This window comes from Solanum tuberosum, unplaced genomic scaffold (genome assembly GCF_000226075.1).
Source record: "Solanum tuberosum cultivar DM 1-3 516 R44 unplaced genomic scaffold, SolTub_3.0 scf00144, whole genome shotgun sequence".
NCBI classification, from domain to species: Eukaryota; Viridiplantae; Streptophyta; class Magnoliopsida; order Solanales; family Solanaceae; genus Solanum; species Solanum tuberosum.
Window position 1 is genome coordinate 1,198,977 of NW_006239074.1, and position 18,969 is coordinate 1,217,945.

Sequence of the window (18,969 nt, forward strand, 5' to 3'; positions counted from 1 at the left end):
ATGAGGATACCCATGAGTATATTAGAAACTTCGTGGATGTTTGCGAACAGTTCTCCTTCAAGAACATTTCCCAAAAGTCGGTTCGATTGATGTTGTTCCCGTTCTCTTTAATGGGAGAGGCATGTAAATGGTTAGCTGAATTGCCACGTAAATCATTAACTTCGTGGGAGGAGTTAATCACCGCATTTTAAGTGCGATTTTTTCCTCCTTCAAAGATATACTCTTCGGGATAGCATTCAGAGCTTCAAGCATCTAGAAGGCGAGCCAATTTATGAAACTTGGCTGCGATTCAAGAAGTTGGTGCTTCAATGCTCAACTCATGGCTTGCCTGACAACGTGTTGCTGCAGTATTTTTATCGAAGTCTTGACTCGGTAAATAAGGGTGTTGTTGACCAACTTTCTCGTGGAGGTTTGATGCAGCAACCTTATGTGATAACAACAACTCTTGGATAGGATGACTATCATAAACCGGACGTGGTATACCCGTGAAGACCAGGTCTCCCCTCTCACGTTTAAACTGACCAAAGAGCAGCAGATGGAGAAAGACCAAGAGAGAAACCAGAACATGGCCAAGATCATGACACAACTTACATTTTGTCTAAAAATGTCATGCAGGTGGTCGGGGTGTCAATGCCGTGGGTATCGAGTGTGCTAATCCGGATGAGGCAAAGTTTGAGGCTTTATATAATGAAGAGGTGAATTTCCTAGCCAACCAAGGTGGTTATCACTTAAATACAGATAAAAAGTATAATTGGTATCTGCTCTACTTTGTGTCACTATAAAATCTATTAAATTAATACGAGAAAATGATCAAAATTGTCCTTGATGTATTGAGGTTACTTTATTTTGGTCCTTAATATATTCTAGGTAATTGAAATAATCTTTCATGTATAACAAAATGTGTTCAATTTAGTCTTTTACCCTAAACTTAACAATTTAGCCCCAAAAACTGTTATATATAACTGTGGGACCCACATAACTTACCAAATCCACCATTTTTACCATCTTTATTAGCTCAAAGAAAGAGTTTCATGAATTCTAAAATCTAACACCATTTTCTCTAACATCTAACCACACAATTCACAAAATAATTATTGTAAAAAGGTTGAATGAAATGGATTGTTAAGAATTTGATTTATCGGTAGAACGTAACCAAGATAGAAAATTAAGTTAATAGTTTAATCTATGAGTTGAATGGTATAATATTTACATTTACGTTGTTCTTGGTACTTTCTATATACATGATTGCTTTTGTTAATCTATTGATGTTTCTTTCCTTTGGTCATAATAATCCTCTTTTGGTTATTGTTTATTTTTATTTTTTTTGTTTGGAGTGATTAATTCTCCAGAAAGGTCAACGTGTGGGATGGTGGGGATTTTGGTGGGTAATCTAGAACAAGTTTTACTTTGTGAATTGTGGTTCTTGAATTTCATGTTATTGGGACTATTGCTGTGAATTTTTTGTATCGTCCTTGTTTGGTTGTTGATAAGTGGGTTCTACTAGATTTATTTTTTGATATTTCTGATTGAAGTGGCTATGTAACTTGTATATTCATTCCTAATGTGGCTCTGCGATTGATGAATGAGACAAGATTCAGTGTGTGAGTTTGGGTTCTTCTTTGTGCGAAGTTATGCTATGTTGTGCTTGGTTCTGTCTTTTGATTGTAAATGCTAATATGGCTGGTATTACATTTGTTCTTGATAAAATAGTGTTAGATTTTGAAGTAATAAATTAAGAAGAATTTTGAAGTAATAAATTAAGAAGAGAAAAATAGTGGATTTGTAAGTTATGTGAGCCCACCGTTATATTTAACATTTTTTTGGGACAAATTTGTTAAGTTTAGGGTAAAGGATCAAATTGATCACATTTTGTCATACATGAAGGACCATTTCAATCACCTAGAATATATTAAGGACCAAAATAAAGCAACCCCTATAGATGAAGAATCATTTTGATCATTTTAATACAATCAACTCCTTTTTATAGAAATATCTTATATCTTATTTATTCTTTTTTTTTTTTTACTTTTATTTTGTATTTTTTCTTTTAGGGAAAAAATTAATCTAATTAGATGAATTTGATTCTCCTAATAATGTCTCCAAAAACATATAAAAAAAACAATTGGAGGCCAGTTAAAATTAAATTATTTATAATGATAAAATAAGCTATATTAATGTATATAGAGATTTTTATTGCCTAAGTCAACCTGCTCCGCAAAATTTGGCACTTCCATAGCAAAACCAAGAGGCTGACTCCAACAAAATTGTCACCAACTCTCTCATAGATCTTAAGAAATTGCATTAAGATCAGAATATCAATTAATAAAGATTGTTTTTTTTTCCTTAACATTTAAATGTACAAAATTTCTGTTTTTAAAAATAAAAATATATAATTTAAATAAAATCCTAAATTGATATGATATTATATTAATAGAATTTTAAAAAAATTTATATGAAAATTGTGAGTGGTGACGACTAAAGATGGTGATAATCTGTGTCAATTTGGGATGGTGTCGAGTGTTCACTGATGATGGTTGTGGAGGGTATCTTATGACATAATGATTGACAATAGTGATTAATTATGGTTGTTAGTGGTGACTGATAATTAATAGTGCAATGATAGTAATAATTAATGATCCTAACAAATGATGATGGAGGTTAGCTATATTGATTAATGGTGGTAATTATAGATAGTAATTAGTGGATATAACATTAATTATTTGTGATGATGATTGTAAATAATTGCTAATGATGCTATTGATTGATTTTGATAACTGACGATAGTGATGATTGTGGGTGGTAGGTGAAGTAGATGAAGTAGCGTGAATTGTCATCTTTATAAAAACTTTTAATTAGATATCTTAATGATATTAAGACTTTGTTATAGATGTTGATCATTCATATTCTTTAGATGCTTGTAAAATAAGAAAAAACAAACACCAAATAGACTTAGAACCTGTTTGACATTATTGTTGGGAAGCCTAGAAGTGTTTCTCTTTTTTAGAAAAAAAGCACTTATTTTGAGAAATTAAGTGTATGAAAAATTCTTAAACTACTTTTAAGTGGATGCTTTTAAATGGAAGCAGAAACAATTTTTCTGTTGTTGGGAAGAAGATAAAAATTTATGTTTTTTTAAAAATACAAACAGAAATAGAAAATTAATTTTTTTAAGACTAAAATATCTCTTATATATATACATATTTATCAATATATCTCTTATTAATTAATTAACATATCACATAAGTTTGATTGATTTTTATTCAAGAATTTTATTTTTCATTTTCATATAATTTTTTTATTTTATTTATGTTTTAATTATTATTTATATATTATATTGTATATAATACTTTATGTATTATTTACAGAAGTAGAAATAAAAGTAACAACAATATTTTAAAAAAGAGAAAAAATAACGATTAAAGATTTAGATCCCCCCCCCCCCCCCCCCGAAAAAAACGAGTAATAAATAACAAAATTTTCTTTTCTTAATTTAAGTATTATTTTGTTTTAGTTTGAATTTTTTAAAATTTTAGAGTATTATAACAAAAAAAAAGGATAATCGCTAAGATTGAATCTAAAAAAATAGGTAACACATAACAAAACAATTCTTTTTTTCATTATTTTTTAACAATATTTATCTATGTACAATATGGATTGAAAATTTGAATATGTACATTTTAGACAATTAAATTAAAAATGTAATTAAAGTTTTTGTATTAGACTTTAGAGTGTTATAACAAAAAAAAGGATAATCGCTAAGATTGAATCCAAAAAAATAGGTAACACATAACAAAAAAGTTCTTTTTTTCATTATTTTTTAACAATATTTATCTATGTATAATATGGATTGAAAATTTGAATATGTACATTTTAGATAATTAAATTAAAAATGTAATTAAAGTTTTTGTATTAGATGTTTATTATAGTTTCTCTCTATAAAATAATTTTAATATTAAAAGCACATTGATACGTGCCAAACACAAATTGCTTATCAAAAACACTTTTCAAATAAATTTGCCAAATACAAATGTTTTTTTGAAAAGCATTTTTCTGAAAAACTATTTTTAAAAAACACTTCTAAAAATAAGCAATTTTTAGCAGTAATGTCAAATATGCTCTTAATGACGGAAACCTGAATGATTAAGACTCCATTAAGTGCAAAAAAGGCCTTAATTACGACTTTCCATTTTATTTTATTTTTTTACCCCTCCTTAGAAACTCTCACTTTTTTTGCTCCATTGTAAAATCAATTGTTTTGACCAAATACAAATGTTTTTTTGAAAAGCATTTTTCTGAAAAACTATTTTTAAAAATACTTCTAAAAATAAGCAATTTTTAGCAGTAATGTCAAATATACTCTTAATGACGGAAACCTGAATGATTAAGACTCCATTAAAGTGCAAAAAAGGCCTTAATTACGACTTTCCATTTTATTTTATTTTTTTACCCCTCCTTACAAACTCACTTTTTTTGCTCCATTGTAAAATCAATTGTTTTGTTTAAAATTAATTATCTCTAATTATGTTTGTTATTTTAAAAAGTCAAAATATTTTTTAAACACCTCAAATCCTCAATAGAATAAATATTTAATGAGAAAAAAATTATATATCAAGACTCAAACGAGGATAAAATAGTCAAAAAGAATCTCTTAATTAATGTTCCCTCCATTCATTTTTACTTGTTTAGTACTCCCTCGAGTTAAAATTAATTAAATTGTTGAAATATTTTTTATTATTCAAATTAATTTAATTGTTCAATTTTCAAGGCCACTTTTAGAATGTTTCTTTTACTTGTTTAGTACTCCCTCCAGTTAAAATTAATTAAATTGTTGAGATATTTTTTATTATTCAAATTAACTTAATTGTTCAATTTTCAAGGCCACTTTTAGAATGTTTTTCTAATTTTACACTTTATTAGTTAGTACTGAAATTAGTTAGTATTAATTAATGTTTAGTTATTTTGATCATAAATTTGATAATAATTAATAAGGGTAAAAATGAAAAGTTAAGTCTAATTTATGTCTTAATCTTCTTTTCTTAAAGGGGGTGAAACACCCCAACAATTCAATTAATTTGAAATGGAGGGAGTATTAACTTGACATACCTTTTAGGAACAATAAATATAGTGACAATCTTATTATATCACCTTTTGAATATAATAAATTAAGAGTTTTTGAAAAATGGTTGTATCAATAAAAGGTAAATAAGGAACAAAATGACAAACTATCTCTTGATTCTCCAAACTAGATAGTACTAATGGGCGGTGGACAAGTAAAAGTTGACGGAGAAGCGTGAGAATGAAGCTGGTTCAAATGCATCTATGAAGCTAATATTAATAATTGAATTAGAAAAACCCAAACGAAAAGAGGTCTAAAAAACATTCACAAGTCACAACAGGCAATATAACATGCTCAAGGAAAAGCCTTTAATCAGGTTGGATCTCCATACACCTAAACAAAAGCTTCATCATGCATACGATGGAGCGAGGCATTCGTCAACCATGTCAACGAGGTTAGGGTTCTCCAATGCCGCAGCTACGCGTTCTTTATCATTCAACTGCTTATTTACTGCAAGCAGATGACAAATTATCAATTGCTGGATAAAGAGCAAGCGCGGACAACTCTTGAAAAGAGCTAATGCTTTATGATACTAATAAACAAAAAGGTTGTATGGTTTTCTTTCCTTCCATCTCTTTTCGACTGGGATATGTTATAGTAGTAACTTACATTAACAAAAAGGGTGAACATTTTGTATGGAAAAAATAGCAAAAACCGTGTGCTATGTTAAAAGGAACGCGCCCTTTTGTGAAAGCAAAAAAGGGAAGTGAGAAATACAGACCTGTGTGGGTTCAATTAGGAGGAAGTCCAGCAGAGTGACAGCTAAAGAATTGGATGTTGTATGACAGTTACAGAGAGATGGGTAGATTACCTGCAGCTTCTGTAGCATGACTCCCAGGTGCTACTCTAATATCGACCTGGCAAGACAACAAGGATATGTTGTTTAAAACAAGCAGACCGAATACTTGTGGACAGGGAAAACAATTTAAGGAAATAGCTAGCTACCAACAAAACACTTCAATATTGAAATATTTGCATAATTGTTCAACAAGATATATGACTTTCAACAGAAGTCTTTGCATCATTATTTCATTCTTGTACTTAAGAATGCAATTAGTTGAAACTGCAAAGAGACTGGGTTAAAGGCCTGATACGTGTTTACGCATATCATGCAGGAACAACCCACAAGTAGTTAAGCACAAGAAAATTTCAGAAGTCCATTGATTTCATCTCTGGCAGCCAAAAGAAGCTACCTGATTCCTTTTGTACCTTCCAAGCTATATCACAACCCATACCAAGCCCAACTTTTTACTTCTCAAGGAAGATAAACAAATTCTATGCTTTCTGGATTGCTGAGCTCATTTAGCTGTTCCTCGGCCAACAGAATAAACCACTAAACCTTCAAAGATTTAGCAGGACAAACAAGCCGAAATTAAAACAGCACCAAATTTAAGACTAGTATAAATGAGAGTAAGTTCATCCTACCTTGGGTAAGAAAAGGAGAAGCTGCTATGGACAGGAAAAACTTAGCAGTTATGATGACAAAAAGATCCTACTTTGCTCAGGAATAGGAAGATGCTATACAGAAGAACTTTGCAAATATCATGACGACTTTACTGTAGAGCAAAAACGAGAATGAGAATCCAATCTGTAACTTATCCTTAAGTACAGAGTGAAAGGGGTAGGAATTTTTTCTCCATCCACGATTATTGAGATTTTTTTCTTTTGATAAGGTGAAAATTGTAAGGGTATCAAGATGGTACAAAGGGTATAAAACTCCAACATAGAACATATAAGCAGCCTACTATAGTCTACGCTTCCCTTCCTAACAAATCCAATCGTTGAAAGCTCCACTACAAATCAGTCTTGCTCAACCAACTCAATCAATTAAGCTACAATCTCATACTAGCTGAGATCATCTATATGAATCACCTATATTTATTCAACTCTATCAGCTGCATTTATTCTGAAACTAAATAATCTGTATTGCAAGAAAAACTGAGAGTTTCTCTAAAACTAAAGATGCTCTAAGTCACACATTTATCTACAGCAGATCCATTTATTCCAATACTAAATAATTTGTCTTGTAAGGAAAAATTGGAAGTTTTCTAAAACTAAATGTTCTCTAAACACACATTTATCACGTTTACCTCTACATTTACATACAAGTCTCTAACCAGACTAAAGAATTATAAGAAGAAAACAAACATTTAACTGATTACTTAGCCTTAAGATGAACACCTAGCCTATGATGACTACGTAGAAACTACACGTTTTATTAGAAGATTTTAGCTTATATGCTAGTCTGAAAGAGGGGGTCAAACTCAGGTCGTACTGTCTTTATATTTCATAATCTTTTGGTAAAATGCGTCATTCAGAACTGGCATTGGTTTGAAGAATCTAAATATTTAAACCATAGTTTTAATGTATGCAATGGAGAAGAATTTTCGTAATATACTGATCAAACTCAAAACACTCGTTTAATAAATGGGAGGCAGGAAGATAGCAACTCCAGTATCAAATTTAGAACTTCAGAGTTCAATATTTGAATACTAGATACCTAGTTTTCAATTGGCTAACGGGTTGAAGGTTAGGCTGCCATGTTAACCCCAAATTATAGGAAGCACAACGCAAATTTTCATATCAGGAGAACTGTTAAAAAATAAAAAAGAATAACTAGTAGTCTTCAAAAGTCTGTTCTTTTCACTAACTAGAAATCTGAAAATTCCCTTAGAATGGCTAAAGCTTTTTTTCTCTTTTGATTGGTAAAGTGTAACTTTCATTAATATATCAAGATAAATAGAGTGCTGGGAGAAGTTACAACCAAATAGAATGACTAAAAACATTTAGGGGTATACAAACATTAAGACACAAGAAGAAAAGATTAGTTGATGTGCTTGCAAGCTGGCCCAAACACCACCGTTTAGAAGAGTAGCAAGGTGAATCAAAATTTGTCAAAAACTGTGACCACTTAGTGGTTTGAAATTAAAGTTTCAGACAATAATTATAGTAAACTTGTTACAAACAGTTGGACTGTTTTTCTCAATGCTAGAAAGTGGTTAAATACTTTGAAAACCACATTTTCTGTGAGAGGTGTAAATGAAATCACTTTAACACACACTTCTAAGTGATTATGATCTGCTTGAAAGAAGTAAGGAAAAAACGACACTGTTCGCTACAATATGCAAAGGAGTAAGTCTTCCTTCACTAGTACTTTTTTTTTTAGAAGATCGTGATAAACAAATTAACAAATTAACATAACTTGACATGACACAAATTCACTGATTTAGTTACTGTTATCAACATTTTTCCCTATGGCTTTTATTCTTTCCACGTCCCTCTCAATTGAAACAAACCCGCAGCCACAGGTGACAAGATCGAATATCATTAGAGCATCTAGAAAGAAACATATATGGCTCAATAATGGAGATAAACCAGAACTAAGTGCAGTTGTCATCAACTACTCATAAGAACTTGGAAGGGACTGGGGATAGAAGAATCCAGAATACAAAATCAGCTGTGATTTTGAAAACCAGCACAACGCGGCTCAAAATTTCTCAACTATTTCTGATATAATGATTTGATTATGATCTTACCAGGCAGCTACAGTGAAGCTACAAAATGCCACACAGCTGAGGGATGTTTAAGTTAAGAGTAGTAAGAAGCCAAGAACCAGAAGGAGGTGTGTGTGTGTGTGTGTGTGTGTTGTCCTTTACTCTGTATCATTTAGGCTGTGAAAGAAAGCCTATCCATTTATATACTCAACGAACCGGAATTGAAGTAACAGCTTGGTTGAATTAATTTTTTTAGTGGTGGCTTGGTAGAACCAAATAAAAGCCAGATATAAGCTACTGATGACACTTGTCATGTTGAATAGAATCTACCCATGCCCAGTAATAACAGGTTCAACAAAAAGGTAACCACATTTGCAAATCGCTCAAGATTTTGAAAATGAAATCCCGAGTGTATGATATTTGCCTGAAGATTCACTCAACTGGTGCCGAGGAAAAAACTTTTACGTTGAAGTCTTTGATAGTTCTAAGAAAACACACAAACATAGCAGCCTGTGACATCAATGCTTCGCCCAGCTCTACAGGTATAGCCTCTTTTCCATGGCTTTTGGGTATTATTGACTTCTATAATAATGTCATAATATCACATCAATTTTTAGCATAACATTCTATCAATTGTAATATCTTTTTTTAAAAGCTGAAAGGAGGGATGCAACACGAGGACTTCTCAGCGGGCACCCTCTATCAATTGTAATTTCAGTTTTACAGGATAAGATGTGTAACATTACGAGTGTGTTGAATCAGAACAGAAGGGTGATAAAGCACCTTATAACGGGAAGGCAAACTTCGCATAAGCTTCACACGCAAGCATAATCCAATAACAGTCGCCATGCTGCAATGTTCCACAGTAGGCGTGAATGTGACCCTGAATCAAGAACTTCCTCTTCTTAGACAACGCAAAAATGCCACCTATTAGGAATCAAAATAGAAACATATGAAGTGGATTCATTTTCTCACCTTACATAGCTTCGCTGGTCATCTACGTCAACCGCATCTTCTGTTATAACTTTCAGCTCTTCCAGAGAATAGGGATGCTCTGGATCTTTTATATCTCTAATATGGTGTAAGAATGTTAAGGAATGATTAAATTTTCATTACTATGAAGTTTCCCTGACAAATCAAACTTAATACTTGCTTAGTTCTCTTCGAAATGATACAATGAACAAACAGGCTGGAAAATAGTTAGAAGGAATCCTATAAAATACAAAATCAAAGGTATTATACTCATTAATCGCTGAATAACACTGGCATTTCTGAAGCAAGGGAAAAGTATGAAACTATGTAAAGGTTCATCAAGCAGGGTAAAGTGAATATTGGAATTATGTGGAAGGATTTGGTTGGACTGATCCATGTTTTAATTGAATAGGAAGTATACAAAAATAGTTGGTCACTGATTGTACAGTATCACCTCAAATCAGAACTGAAGGCAGCATGACCCTAGCACTTTTCATGACATCTGTTCCTAATATATTCTACCATTTTCTAGGAATAGCAAAACAATGTGTACTTCGATTCCAAAAATGTAAAACAAATATCGAAGGTGCAAATAATGTATGCCCTCCTCACCCCATCCCACCCTCACCCACCACCCCACACACAAATCCAGGAAAAAGCAAAATAAGGACAAGAAAATCATATGTCAACCTCTTTAGTGAAAGGCTTCAGAAAAATCAAAATAAAGATAGCTATCATCATGTTTCTACAGAAATGGAGCTTCGTGACTGACATGTACACTTATCCCACTATATGTCCCCTCTTTCTGCAAAGTAACCAGACACTCAATATGCCTACAGTACTGGCTACTTCAATCCAACTTCATTCTCTGGGATTTAGCCAAAATAATAGAGTGACAAAATAATAATCAATCTTATCATACCAGAAAAGAGAAAGCTTAAGTTTATAAGCCTTCATCAAAAAAAAAAAGAAGAGAAATCTTATAAACATATTTCGTGCACCAAGGTACAAAAGGATTTTTCATTTCATCTTTCACACTGAACTACATGGCACAACAATAAATATCACAAACAACTAGTATAAGGGAATAAGGAATCAACTCTAGTTTGCAAATTTAAACACCTCCTCTAGGTATTTTGCAGTGTAATATGTTAATGCTACACAGAAACTTAGCGTGCTGGTTGCATGGGTAATATGTACTGCCCTTCGAATCTGAATGATCATATTCTGAAGTGGATGAGTTCTAGCCTCATAGATATTCCCTTAACATATAAAGATTAATTTCACGCCTGGCATAACAAATTAAGAACAACATCCAATTTCAATCATAGTTAGCACAAGAACCATAGAATGCAATCATTCAGAAGGATATCAAAAATTTCTAGCTGGTCGATAGGTTCAGCTGCATATTCATCCAGAACAGCTCTGGAACCTCTATCTCGCCGCTCCTTCTTTTCATACACAACAGGGTTGGCATTTATTAATTCAGAAACCATTTTCAGTGCTGGCTTGTATAAGATTCACCCTCCAATACTGATATCTGTAAAGAAGTATACACAAAGCCAAATTCTAAGCTAAATAAATAAATAAACAAGCCTAAAAGGTCATCAACTAAAAATTGCATCTTTTCTTTCACAAAAACAAAATGAAAAAATACACTTCCCACCATTATCAAAACTGAAGCAAACAATGAATTAACATATGCTCAGTTGCCAAAAGAATCAAATTAACAGACCTACCCTACATAAACTAGAACAAGACGATTACTCTATAGTCTATACCCACATGAATAAACAGACAAAATCACAATTTTTCACAAGGGACAGGGGAATTCTTCAAGAAAGAACTATAGGCACATGGGGTCAAGTTAAAAATCACAACTTTTCAAGAAAGTATATGTTTTTACTTACGAGCTCAATTTCCAATCTGAAAAAAACAGTACCTGTTGTAGGAGAGAATTAGAATGAGTTTAGCCAAGAGGATGTTGGCGGGCAACAACTACTCCTAAATCTTTGGGACCTAAAAACATCTAAGTAGTACAAATGATTTTGTGTTTCTTTTTTTCTATTGCAATAGCCAAAGCAAACCTTGTGGGAAGTTTACTTTCATGGGGCATGAGGTTCTTAAAATTACATAACAATTCACTTCTTTTTTCTTTCATGTAAATTGGTCCCTTATATTATAATTAAATCAATGTAATAGAAAAAGAAAATCATTTGTTTGTATTTAAGAGAAAAAAAAATCTTTATTTTCTTATCTTCATATAGCCAAATGCACACTAATAGAAATTATATTTGTTACTCTTTATATTTCCACAGAGCCACAAGCTTTACACTATCCCTTCTTAATAAGGGCATGTGTTGTTTTTTTTTTTTACTAAGTAAAGATAGACATAAATATCGAAAAATCATATTGAATTGAACTAATTTAGATTTTTTGATTAGATTTGGATGTTTTTTTTAATCAAAAGTTTGATTCTTCAATTTGGTGTTTAATGTAAGGGTCTCAGTACTTCGGTGCACCGAAAAATTGAATTTTTATTAAATATTTATTTTTTATTAAATTATATATATAAGGGCATTTCTTTAATCAAAAACAAAAGTCACGCAGCATTTAGATCATCCAAAAACAAATCAAAGTAGCAACATATTTACAATTTAGATAGTTAACTCTAAATATTAAATTCCAAGAGGAATTCATATGTATTTTTGTCGATGTACGTCATGTAAAAGAACACATCTTTGTCCTTGTTTTTCTCGAGCAATAGTATGAGAAACAATGGTCTAAATATGATCTTTTCAGCACAAGTGTTTCATGGTGAGACACATTATCACTTAACATGATTTTAATTTTTAAGTGTCTTATACTTTGATTTGATCCTCATTTTATTTTTCCATTTAAACCGAAAAATTATTTTGAAAACATTGAATCAAAACAAAATGAAGTTGAAAAAAATTGAACTGAATCAAAATTAAAATTCAAAAGATCAAACTAAAGTATGATAAAATCAAACCAAAGAACCGAAGGCCAAGTAGCCAACCCGACCCGACCCGTTTTCCAGGTTTATTTTGTTTTGATCTTGTTGTCCAAATAAACATTGTACAAAATTTATTTACTGAAAAAAAAACATAATAATACATAGACGAATCTGAGCCGTTGAAATAAGTCCACCTCACGGTCAATTGCGCCACGTCACCAACCAATTCAACGATCGATCGAAATTACACCTCCTCCGCAAATCGACGGGACAGTGACGCTCCGTCTTGCCAATTTTCCCCCAAAACAAAGCCCTAACTTTCTCTCTCTAAAAATTCTCCCCATTTCTCTCTTAATCTTCCATTTTTTCGGAATTTTCCCTCAATTTCACTCCTTTTGATTATTGTTGGGTACACTGTTCAAGTTAAAACAGTCCTTCTCGGAGTTATACTACAGCTGAAGTAGACCCAAATTTTCAGATTCACTGGTGTCTCTGTTTATCTTCCCGGTAATTGATTTTACGAAGCTTTACATGTTTAAAGGTCACTTTTTGGGGGTTGGAGGGCAGGGGAGGGGATGTTCGACCCCCCACCACTAGGGTGAGGGTGTGGGCAGCTCAGCAACCGAGCTACACCTATTTGTTTTTAGAGGTCTTTTTTGTGGGTTTAGTCGTTTTTCTTGTTTGCATAAACTGGACGTAGACTTTGAGCTTTTATGTTTTTTTGTAGACAGTTTTCAATTTTTCAGTTCGGATTTTGGAGATTACAGCTAGGTAGAGAGCAAATCTGTGTGAACGGACACTTGGGATGAACGAGTAATGCTGATTTATATTTATTGTTTGGTGTAGTTTTGCAAATTTGGTAGAGGTCGTGTCCGTCTTTGCTTATGTGTTAGTTTGTGGTAATTTTGTTGTATTTTGGTGTTTTATTTTCAGAAATATGTAAATTCATGACTTGGATTTGGTCTAGTTTGTGCTTTACTTTGAGAAATATGTAAATTCATGACTTGGATTTGTGTGTTGAAAAAGAGGAAAATTTTGGTCTAATTTGTGCTTTACTTTGAGACACATGTAAATTCATGCCTTGGATTTGTGTGTATTGATAAAAGATAAAATTTTGGTCTAATTTGTGTTTTACTTTGAGACATATGTAAACTCATGACTTGGATTTGGTATGTTGAAAAAATATAAAATTTTGGTCAAATTTGTGTTTTACTTTCAGTCATATGTAAATTCATGCCTTGAATTTGTGTGTGTTGAAAAAGATGAAATTTTGGTCTAGTTTGTGCTTTACTTTAAGAGACACGTAGATTCATTCCTTGTATTTGTGTGCGTGTTGTAAAAGAGAACTTCAGCTAATTTTCATGAAGAACTTCATTTATGTGTTTTTAGTTTGCATGACAGGATGGTTTGAGGAGTTTTTGAGGTAGTGGTGCAGTTTAGCCATGGGGAGCAGTGATATTGACAAATCCTCTAAGGAGGCAAAGGAGTCAAAGGAGGCGAAGACTCCCAATTCACAGGTAACTATTTTCTTTCGTTTTTCTTTTAATAACCAGAGTTATTTATATAACATGTGAGCTAGCCTAATCATTTTTCTATTTTGCATTATTTAGGAGCAGGCTTCATCTACTGCTACTGGTACAGTAAATCCAGACTGGCCCGGATTTCAGGTTGAGTTTCTCTGTAGCATTGTTACTCAGTCTTTTACTTCATCTGTTGAAATTTTATTGTTGATAGTCCATGGATTATCCTCATGCAGGGATATTCACCGATGCCTCCACATGGGTTCATGGCTTCAAGTCCTCAAGCACACCCTTACATGTGGGGAGTTCAGGTATGGTGGAATTATGAATCATGGTATGTTTAGTGTTTCCTTCAAAAGTTAGATCTGCTGGCTGTGCACATCATGTTTGTTGGATATTTTAGGATCATCTGCTTGGGGTTCATAATGCTGTGTAGAGTTCAATGTTATGATAATGATGGATATATGTGGTATTAGTCTGTGATAGGCAATGTAAAGTTGCTTGCAATCACCAATTCTGGATTTGAATTAGGAGCAAGTTGGGCCTGTACTTTACAGAATTTCAGGAGGCTTGTTTTATAATCGCTGATGAGCTTTGCTCTTAAGCATCCTCATGTCCTGGCACTAATTATTCACTGGTTACTCTATATCCATTCTATTTAGGGGATCAGTTATGTTTTGACTATTTTATGTTGTATAAATCTACCACAATCCTCCTCCTTTATCTGAGTTCAGATCGGCTATGCAAAGCTCACAAAGATGAAGTTGTTTACAAGGATGTCTGATTATTTTTCTGCTCAAATATTGTGCTGGTTTCTTGTTTCCTGCATCTCCATGGTTCTGAAAAATAGAGAGTTTCTGGTAAATTTTGCTAGATTCAAGCATCTGGAGCCATATGCAAAAATTTACTAAATCTGTTTTTTATTTGAATTTATTTGGAAAAAGATGTGCAATTATTTTGAGGATGTAACTCATACAAGTTTCTGTTTTTTTTCTTACCAATTTTTTGTTTTCCCCCTTTGCAGCATCTTATGCCACCCTATGGTACTCCACCACATCCTTATGTCGCAATGTATCCCCATGGTGGAATATATGCTCATCCATCCATTCCTCCGGTATCTTCTTCTTCCCTAGTAGTTTTCAGTTTGCTACGCATTGCTCACATTTTATTTTGCTTACATGCAATATTTTCCTTATTAATCAGGGATCATACCCCTTCAGCCCCTTTGCGATGCCATCTCCAAACGGCGTTGCTGAAGTTGCAGTAAGTCCAAAGCTAGATATGTTCACTGAATCTATGCAATGATACCAATGGTTTAAATTTCTAATTTTTCATGCTGCTTCTGATTATGAATTTTGTAGATCAACACCTCTGGCAATGCTGAATTAGATGGTAAATCATCTGAGGTAAAGGAGAAATTGCCCATTAAAAGATCTAAAGGAAGCTTGGGTAGTTTGAATATGATTACAGGCAAGAACAACGAACTTGGTAAAACGTCTGGAGCATCTGCAAATGGAGTCTACTCTAAAAGGTATGGTGATACTCAACTGAATAAATCATTCGGAAGGAAGAACTCATGGAAAATAAAGACATGCAGAACGATAGTACCACATGGAGATGAGGATTAACACCAGTCTCCTCATCCTTTAGCTTTTCCCATCTTCTTAACTTTTTTTTTTGATAATCGAGAAATCTGTGTGTGACCCGCCCTTTGGACCAATCACAACTTTCTAAACTCGGTGGATAATGGGCCCGCCCCTCTACCCTTCTCCACTTAAATACCAAGCTTTGCTTTGCATGGTGTGGGGCTTGAACTTGCGACCTAAGCCACAAATCCTCCACCTTTTGCCACTTGATCTAGGTCTTGGGGGCATTACCCTTGAACTTAATTAGAATGTACTTAAATATTGCTCTGATATGAAAGTCATTCAGACTGAAGAACATGTATAAACACGGAGGATAGGTTGTATTTGAATTGGTTTACATTACTTGAGCATTTCATGCAAGTTGCCTTGATTATTTCTTTCTGCTAAACATAAGTAGCTTGACTGAGATGGTTAGTAGATGAATAAAGTATTCACCTTAGTTGGTAATTGGTCTCATGGGCTCTATCAAGATTCTAGAATGCATGCTTTGTTGAAATGGTTTGAGGTTGTTCCATCATCATGTCTCCAGTTCATGCTCAGTTTAATTTTTTTTGTTTTTTTCTCTTTTTATTACCAAGAGATCTGCGTGGGTTATTTGGCGCATAGTTCGGAACTCGACAAATGATGGCCTCGGACCTCTACCTTTCTCCATAAGTACCAGACTTCGTCTATAGTAGGGTTCAAACTTGTGACAAATGCTTATTGTACACATCACGTGCTGCACTCTTTCTACTGGACCCAAACCTTCATGCTCCCTTTAATTATTCATTTATTTTTCTAGCTGCTTGTGTATTATGATTTGCCTAGATTCATTTTTTGGATAATTTATGCCATAAAAAATATTTAGTTAAAATTTGAAAGTAGGGTTTATTGGGACTGCATTCATAGAGCTCCCAATGGCTTTTTTTTCCTCTCAAAGAGGCCTCAGGCAGTGTTATCAAAGGCGCACTTAAGCCCTGAAGCGAGGCTCAAAACGCGTTGAGCGCTTTGCCTCGCTTTATATGCGCTTTGGTGTTGTCATTAAGGTTCTAAGGCAAATGTTTCCTTGCCAATGAGCCTCTTATGAAGAAGTGAAACTAAATAATTGATATTTCACTTTCTCATAAAAAAAAAATTCAATTTCTTTGGTCATATATTTGTCATTCATGTTTATAATTATTAGTCTTGGACAAACATATATATTTGTATTCTTCTCTCCCTTTGCGCCTTTTTTCATTCAAGTCCACACTTTATTTGCACTTAAAGCCCCCATAGGCCTTAGAGCTTTTTTGCGCTTTTCGCCTTTAATAACACTGGCCTCAGGCAGGGAGATCCTCTATCTCCATTTCTATTTATTATTGCTATGGAAGGTATGAGCAACTTAGTAAACACAACAAAAGAGAAGAACTGAATCAGGGGCTTCCAAGTAGGTGACTTAAACAATATGGAGATCACACACCTCCAATATGCAGATGACACCTTAGTATTTTGTGAGGATGTACATGACCAAATCAGGATGTTGAGGGTAATCTTTGTGATATTTGAAGCAGTGTCAGGGTTGCATATTAATTGGGGGAAGAGTCTTGTCTACCCTATCAATACAGCGAATGCAATTGAAGGCCTAGCTAATACTTTAGGTGGAAAGGTTGGTGATCTTCCAACTACTTAACTAGGAATGGAGTATTAGAGAAGTGTGAGAAGAGGCATACCAATTGGAAATGTCAATACTTGTCATTAGGAGGCAAGACTGACACTAGTTAATAGTGCACTTAATGTTTTTCCCTCCTATGTGACGTCAGTCTTTCCTATGCCAGCTAGTGTATTCAAATGTATTGATGCTCTGAGCAGGCAATTCCTATGGCAAGGTAGTAAAGACAAGAGAGTCTCACTTAGTCAAGTGGGAGGAATTAATAGTGAGCAAGGAAACAGGGGGTCTGAGTATCAAGAACTCGAAGAAACAAAACGAAAGCTTGATGTTGAAATGGTTATGGAAGTTTGCAAATGAAGATGGCATGCTATGGAAGGATGTGATTACTGCTAAATATGGGATGGAGGACAAGCAACACAACTACACAAGTAACTACTCCATATAATTACACTGTATGGAGGGCCACCATGATTCTATGGCCATTGATACAAGCAAGAACTAGAGTGAAAGTGGGAAATGGTAGGAAGACCTCCTTCCGGGAAGACAAGTGGAATGGGACAATAGTTTTGAGACAAGCACACCCTGTTTTATTTACACTATGCCAATGGCAACATGCAACTATAGCTAATATGTGGACTGAACAGGGTTGGAACATAGGCCTAAGAAGACAACTAAATGACTGGGAGATTGAAAATGTGACAGAACTGCTCAGCCATTTAGTAGTTCACACAAGTCTTGCTGAGGAAATTGATGCGTTATTATGGCAGGAGGCTAGCAAAGGTGACTTCACAGTAAAATCTGCCTATAAGGCCCTTAACAAGACAGGGGGACATGAGAAAGATTGACCATGGAAGATGATATGGAAGCCAAAGGTGCCTTATGAAGTGAACTGCTTTACTTGGCTCCTGGCAAAAGAAGTTGGAACCTGAACAAGAGAGGTTATCTGTTGGCCTCTAGGTGTTATCTGTGTGGGGAGCAAGCTGAGACAGTCAACCATCTCTTCTGACAGTGTAAATGGACAGAACAACTATGGAGAATGTTCACTAGCCTGAAGGGGATCACGTGGGTGAAACCAGGATGTATTAGAGGAGTACTTGGTAGCTGGAACAGGGATGGAAATGTTACAAATGAGGAGAGATGGAAGATTGTCCCAACATGCATTTGGTGGTCAATCTGGAAAGGGAGAAACAATAGGTGCTTTGAAAATGTACAAAACAGTCGTCAGGATGTATGAAGTGTCTAGCTCTATTTTTCTTTTGGGGTAAACATAATTTATTAGCTCAAACAGAAGACATCTTTGATGTTCTAGATTGTTTGTGGGCGACAAATTTAGTTTTGAGCTTTTGATAGATTGTAATACTTTTGAAGGGGAACTACAATGTTTGGCTGTAGTATTCCTGTGGATATATAGAGTAAGGTTAGCAGTTTCAAAAAAAAAAAAAAAACTATCCTGTCATAACCTTAGCCAGGCTGGGAATTTACTACCAAAAGAATGCAATAATGTCATATACTCTTTTTTTTTCTTTGGAAAGGGAGTCTTGGAGCAACGGTTAAGTTGTCTTTGTGTGGCCTTTAGGTCATAAGTTTGAGCTGTGGAAGAAGCCACTTGTAGACTGT

At 33.9% G+C, this 18,969-nt stretch overlaps 2 protein-coding genes across 7 annotated transcripts in view; one reads left to right on the forward strand and one right to left on the reverse strand.

Annotated features, from left to right (window-relative positions):
* Positions 1–5,299: 5,299 nt before the first annotated feature.
* Positions 5,300–11,698, reverse strand: LOC102594462 (protein AE7). 2 transcript variants are annotated; one of them, XM_015311126.1, is made up of 6 exons: positions 11,493–11,698; positions 10,955–11,122; positions 9,586–9,691; positions 9,394–9,493; positions 5,928–5,973; positions 5,300–5,566 (listed from the first exon to the last, which is right to left on the reverse strand). In XM_015311126.1, the coding sequence occupies exons 2-6, from the start codon at positions 11,076–11,078 to the stop codon at positions 5,466–5,468; spliced, it is 477 nt and encodes a 158-aa protein (XP_015166612.1). In that variant the 5' UTR covers positions 11,079–11,122; positions 11,493–11,698; the 3' UTR covers positions 5,300–5,465. The 2 variants fall into 2 exon arrangements, with proteins under 2 accessions (XP_015166612.1, XP_006352931.1); XM_006352869.2 differs by having other exon boundaries at positions 11,525–11,697.
* A 1,107-nt stretch (positions 11,699–12,805) lies between these two features.
* LOC102594791 (transcription factor HBP-1a) overlaps positions 12,806–18,969 on the forward strand; it is a 13,630-nt gene continuing 7,466 nt past the window's right edge. Inside the window, exons 1-8 of one of the 5 annotated variants that reach the window (XM_015311130.1) lie at positions 12,806–13,066; positions 13,287–13,372; positions 13,961–14,076; positions 14,170–14,226; positions 14,316–14,390; positions 15,104–15,193; positions 15,283–15,342; positions 15,441–15,610. In XM_015311130.1, coding sequence (XP_015166616.1) covers positions 14,002–14,076; positions 14,170–14,226; positions 14,316–14,390; positions 15,104–15,193; positions 15,283–15,342; positions 15,441–15,610 — 527 coding nt within the window. In that variant the 5' untranslated portion in view covers positions 12,806–13,066; positions 13,287–13,372; positions 13,961–14,001. Of the gene's footprint in view, positions 13,067–13,286; positions 13,373–13,948; positions 14,077–14,169; positions 14,227–14,315; positions 14,391–15,103; positions 15,194–15,282; positions 15,343–15,440; positions 15,611–18,969 lie in introns of all 5 variants that reach the window. The other 4 variants (XM_015311131.1, XM_015311129.1, XM_015311128.1 and 1 more) reach the window with 4 other exon arrangements.

Bases quoted from the DNA above. Each gene is read 5' to 3' on its own strand.
- LOC102594462 (XM_015311126.1), bottom strand. From the start codon at position 11,078: ATGGTTTCTGAATTAATAAATGCCAACCCTGTTGTGTATGAAAAGAAG. The intron at 9,692-10,954 runs ATATCCTTCTGA...TAACATTCTTAC, and splicing joins CGACCAGCTAGAAATTTTTG to ACCATATTAGAGATATAAAA. The intron at 5,567-5,927 runs GTAATCTACCCA...ATCTGCTTGCAG, and splicing joins TCATGCTACAGAAGCTGCAG to TAAATAAGCAGTTGAATGAT.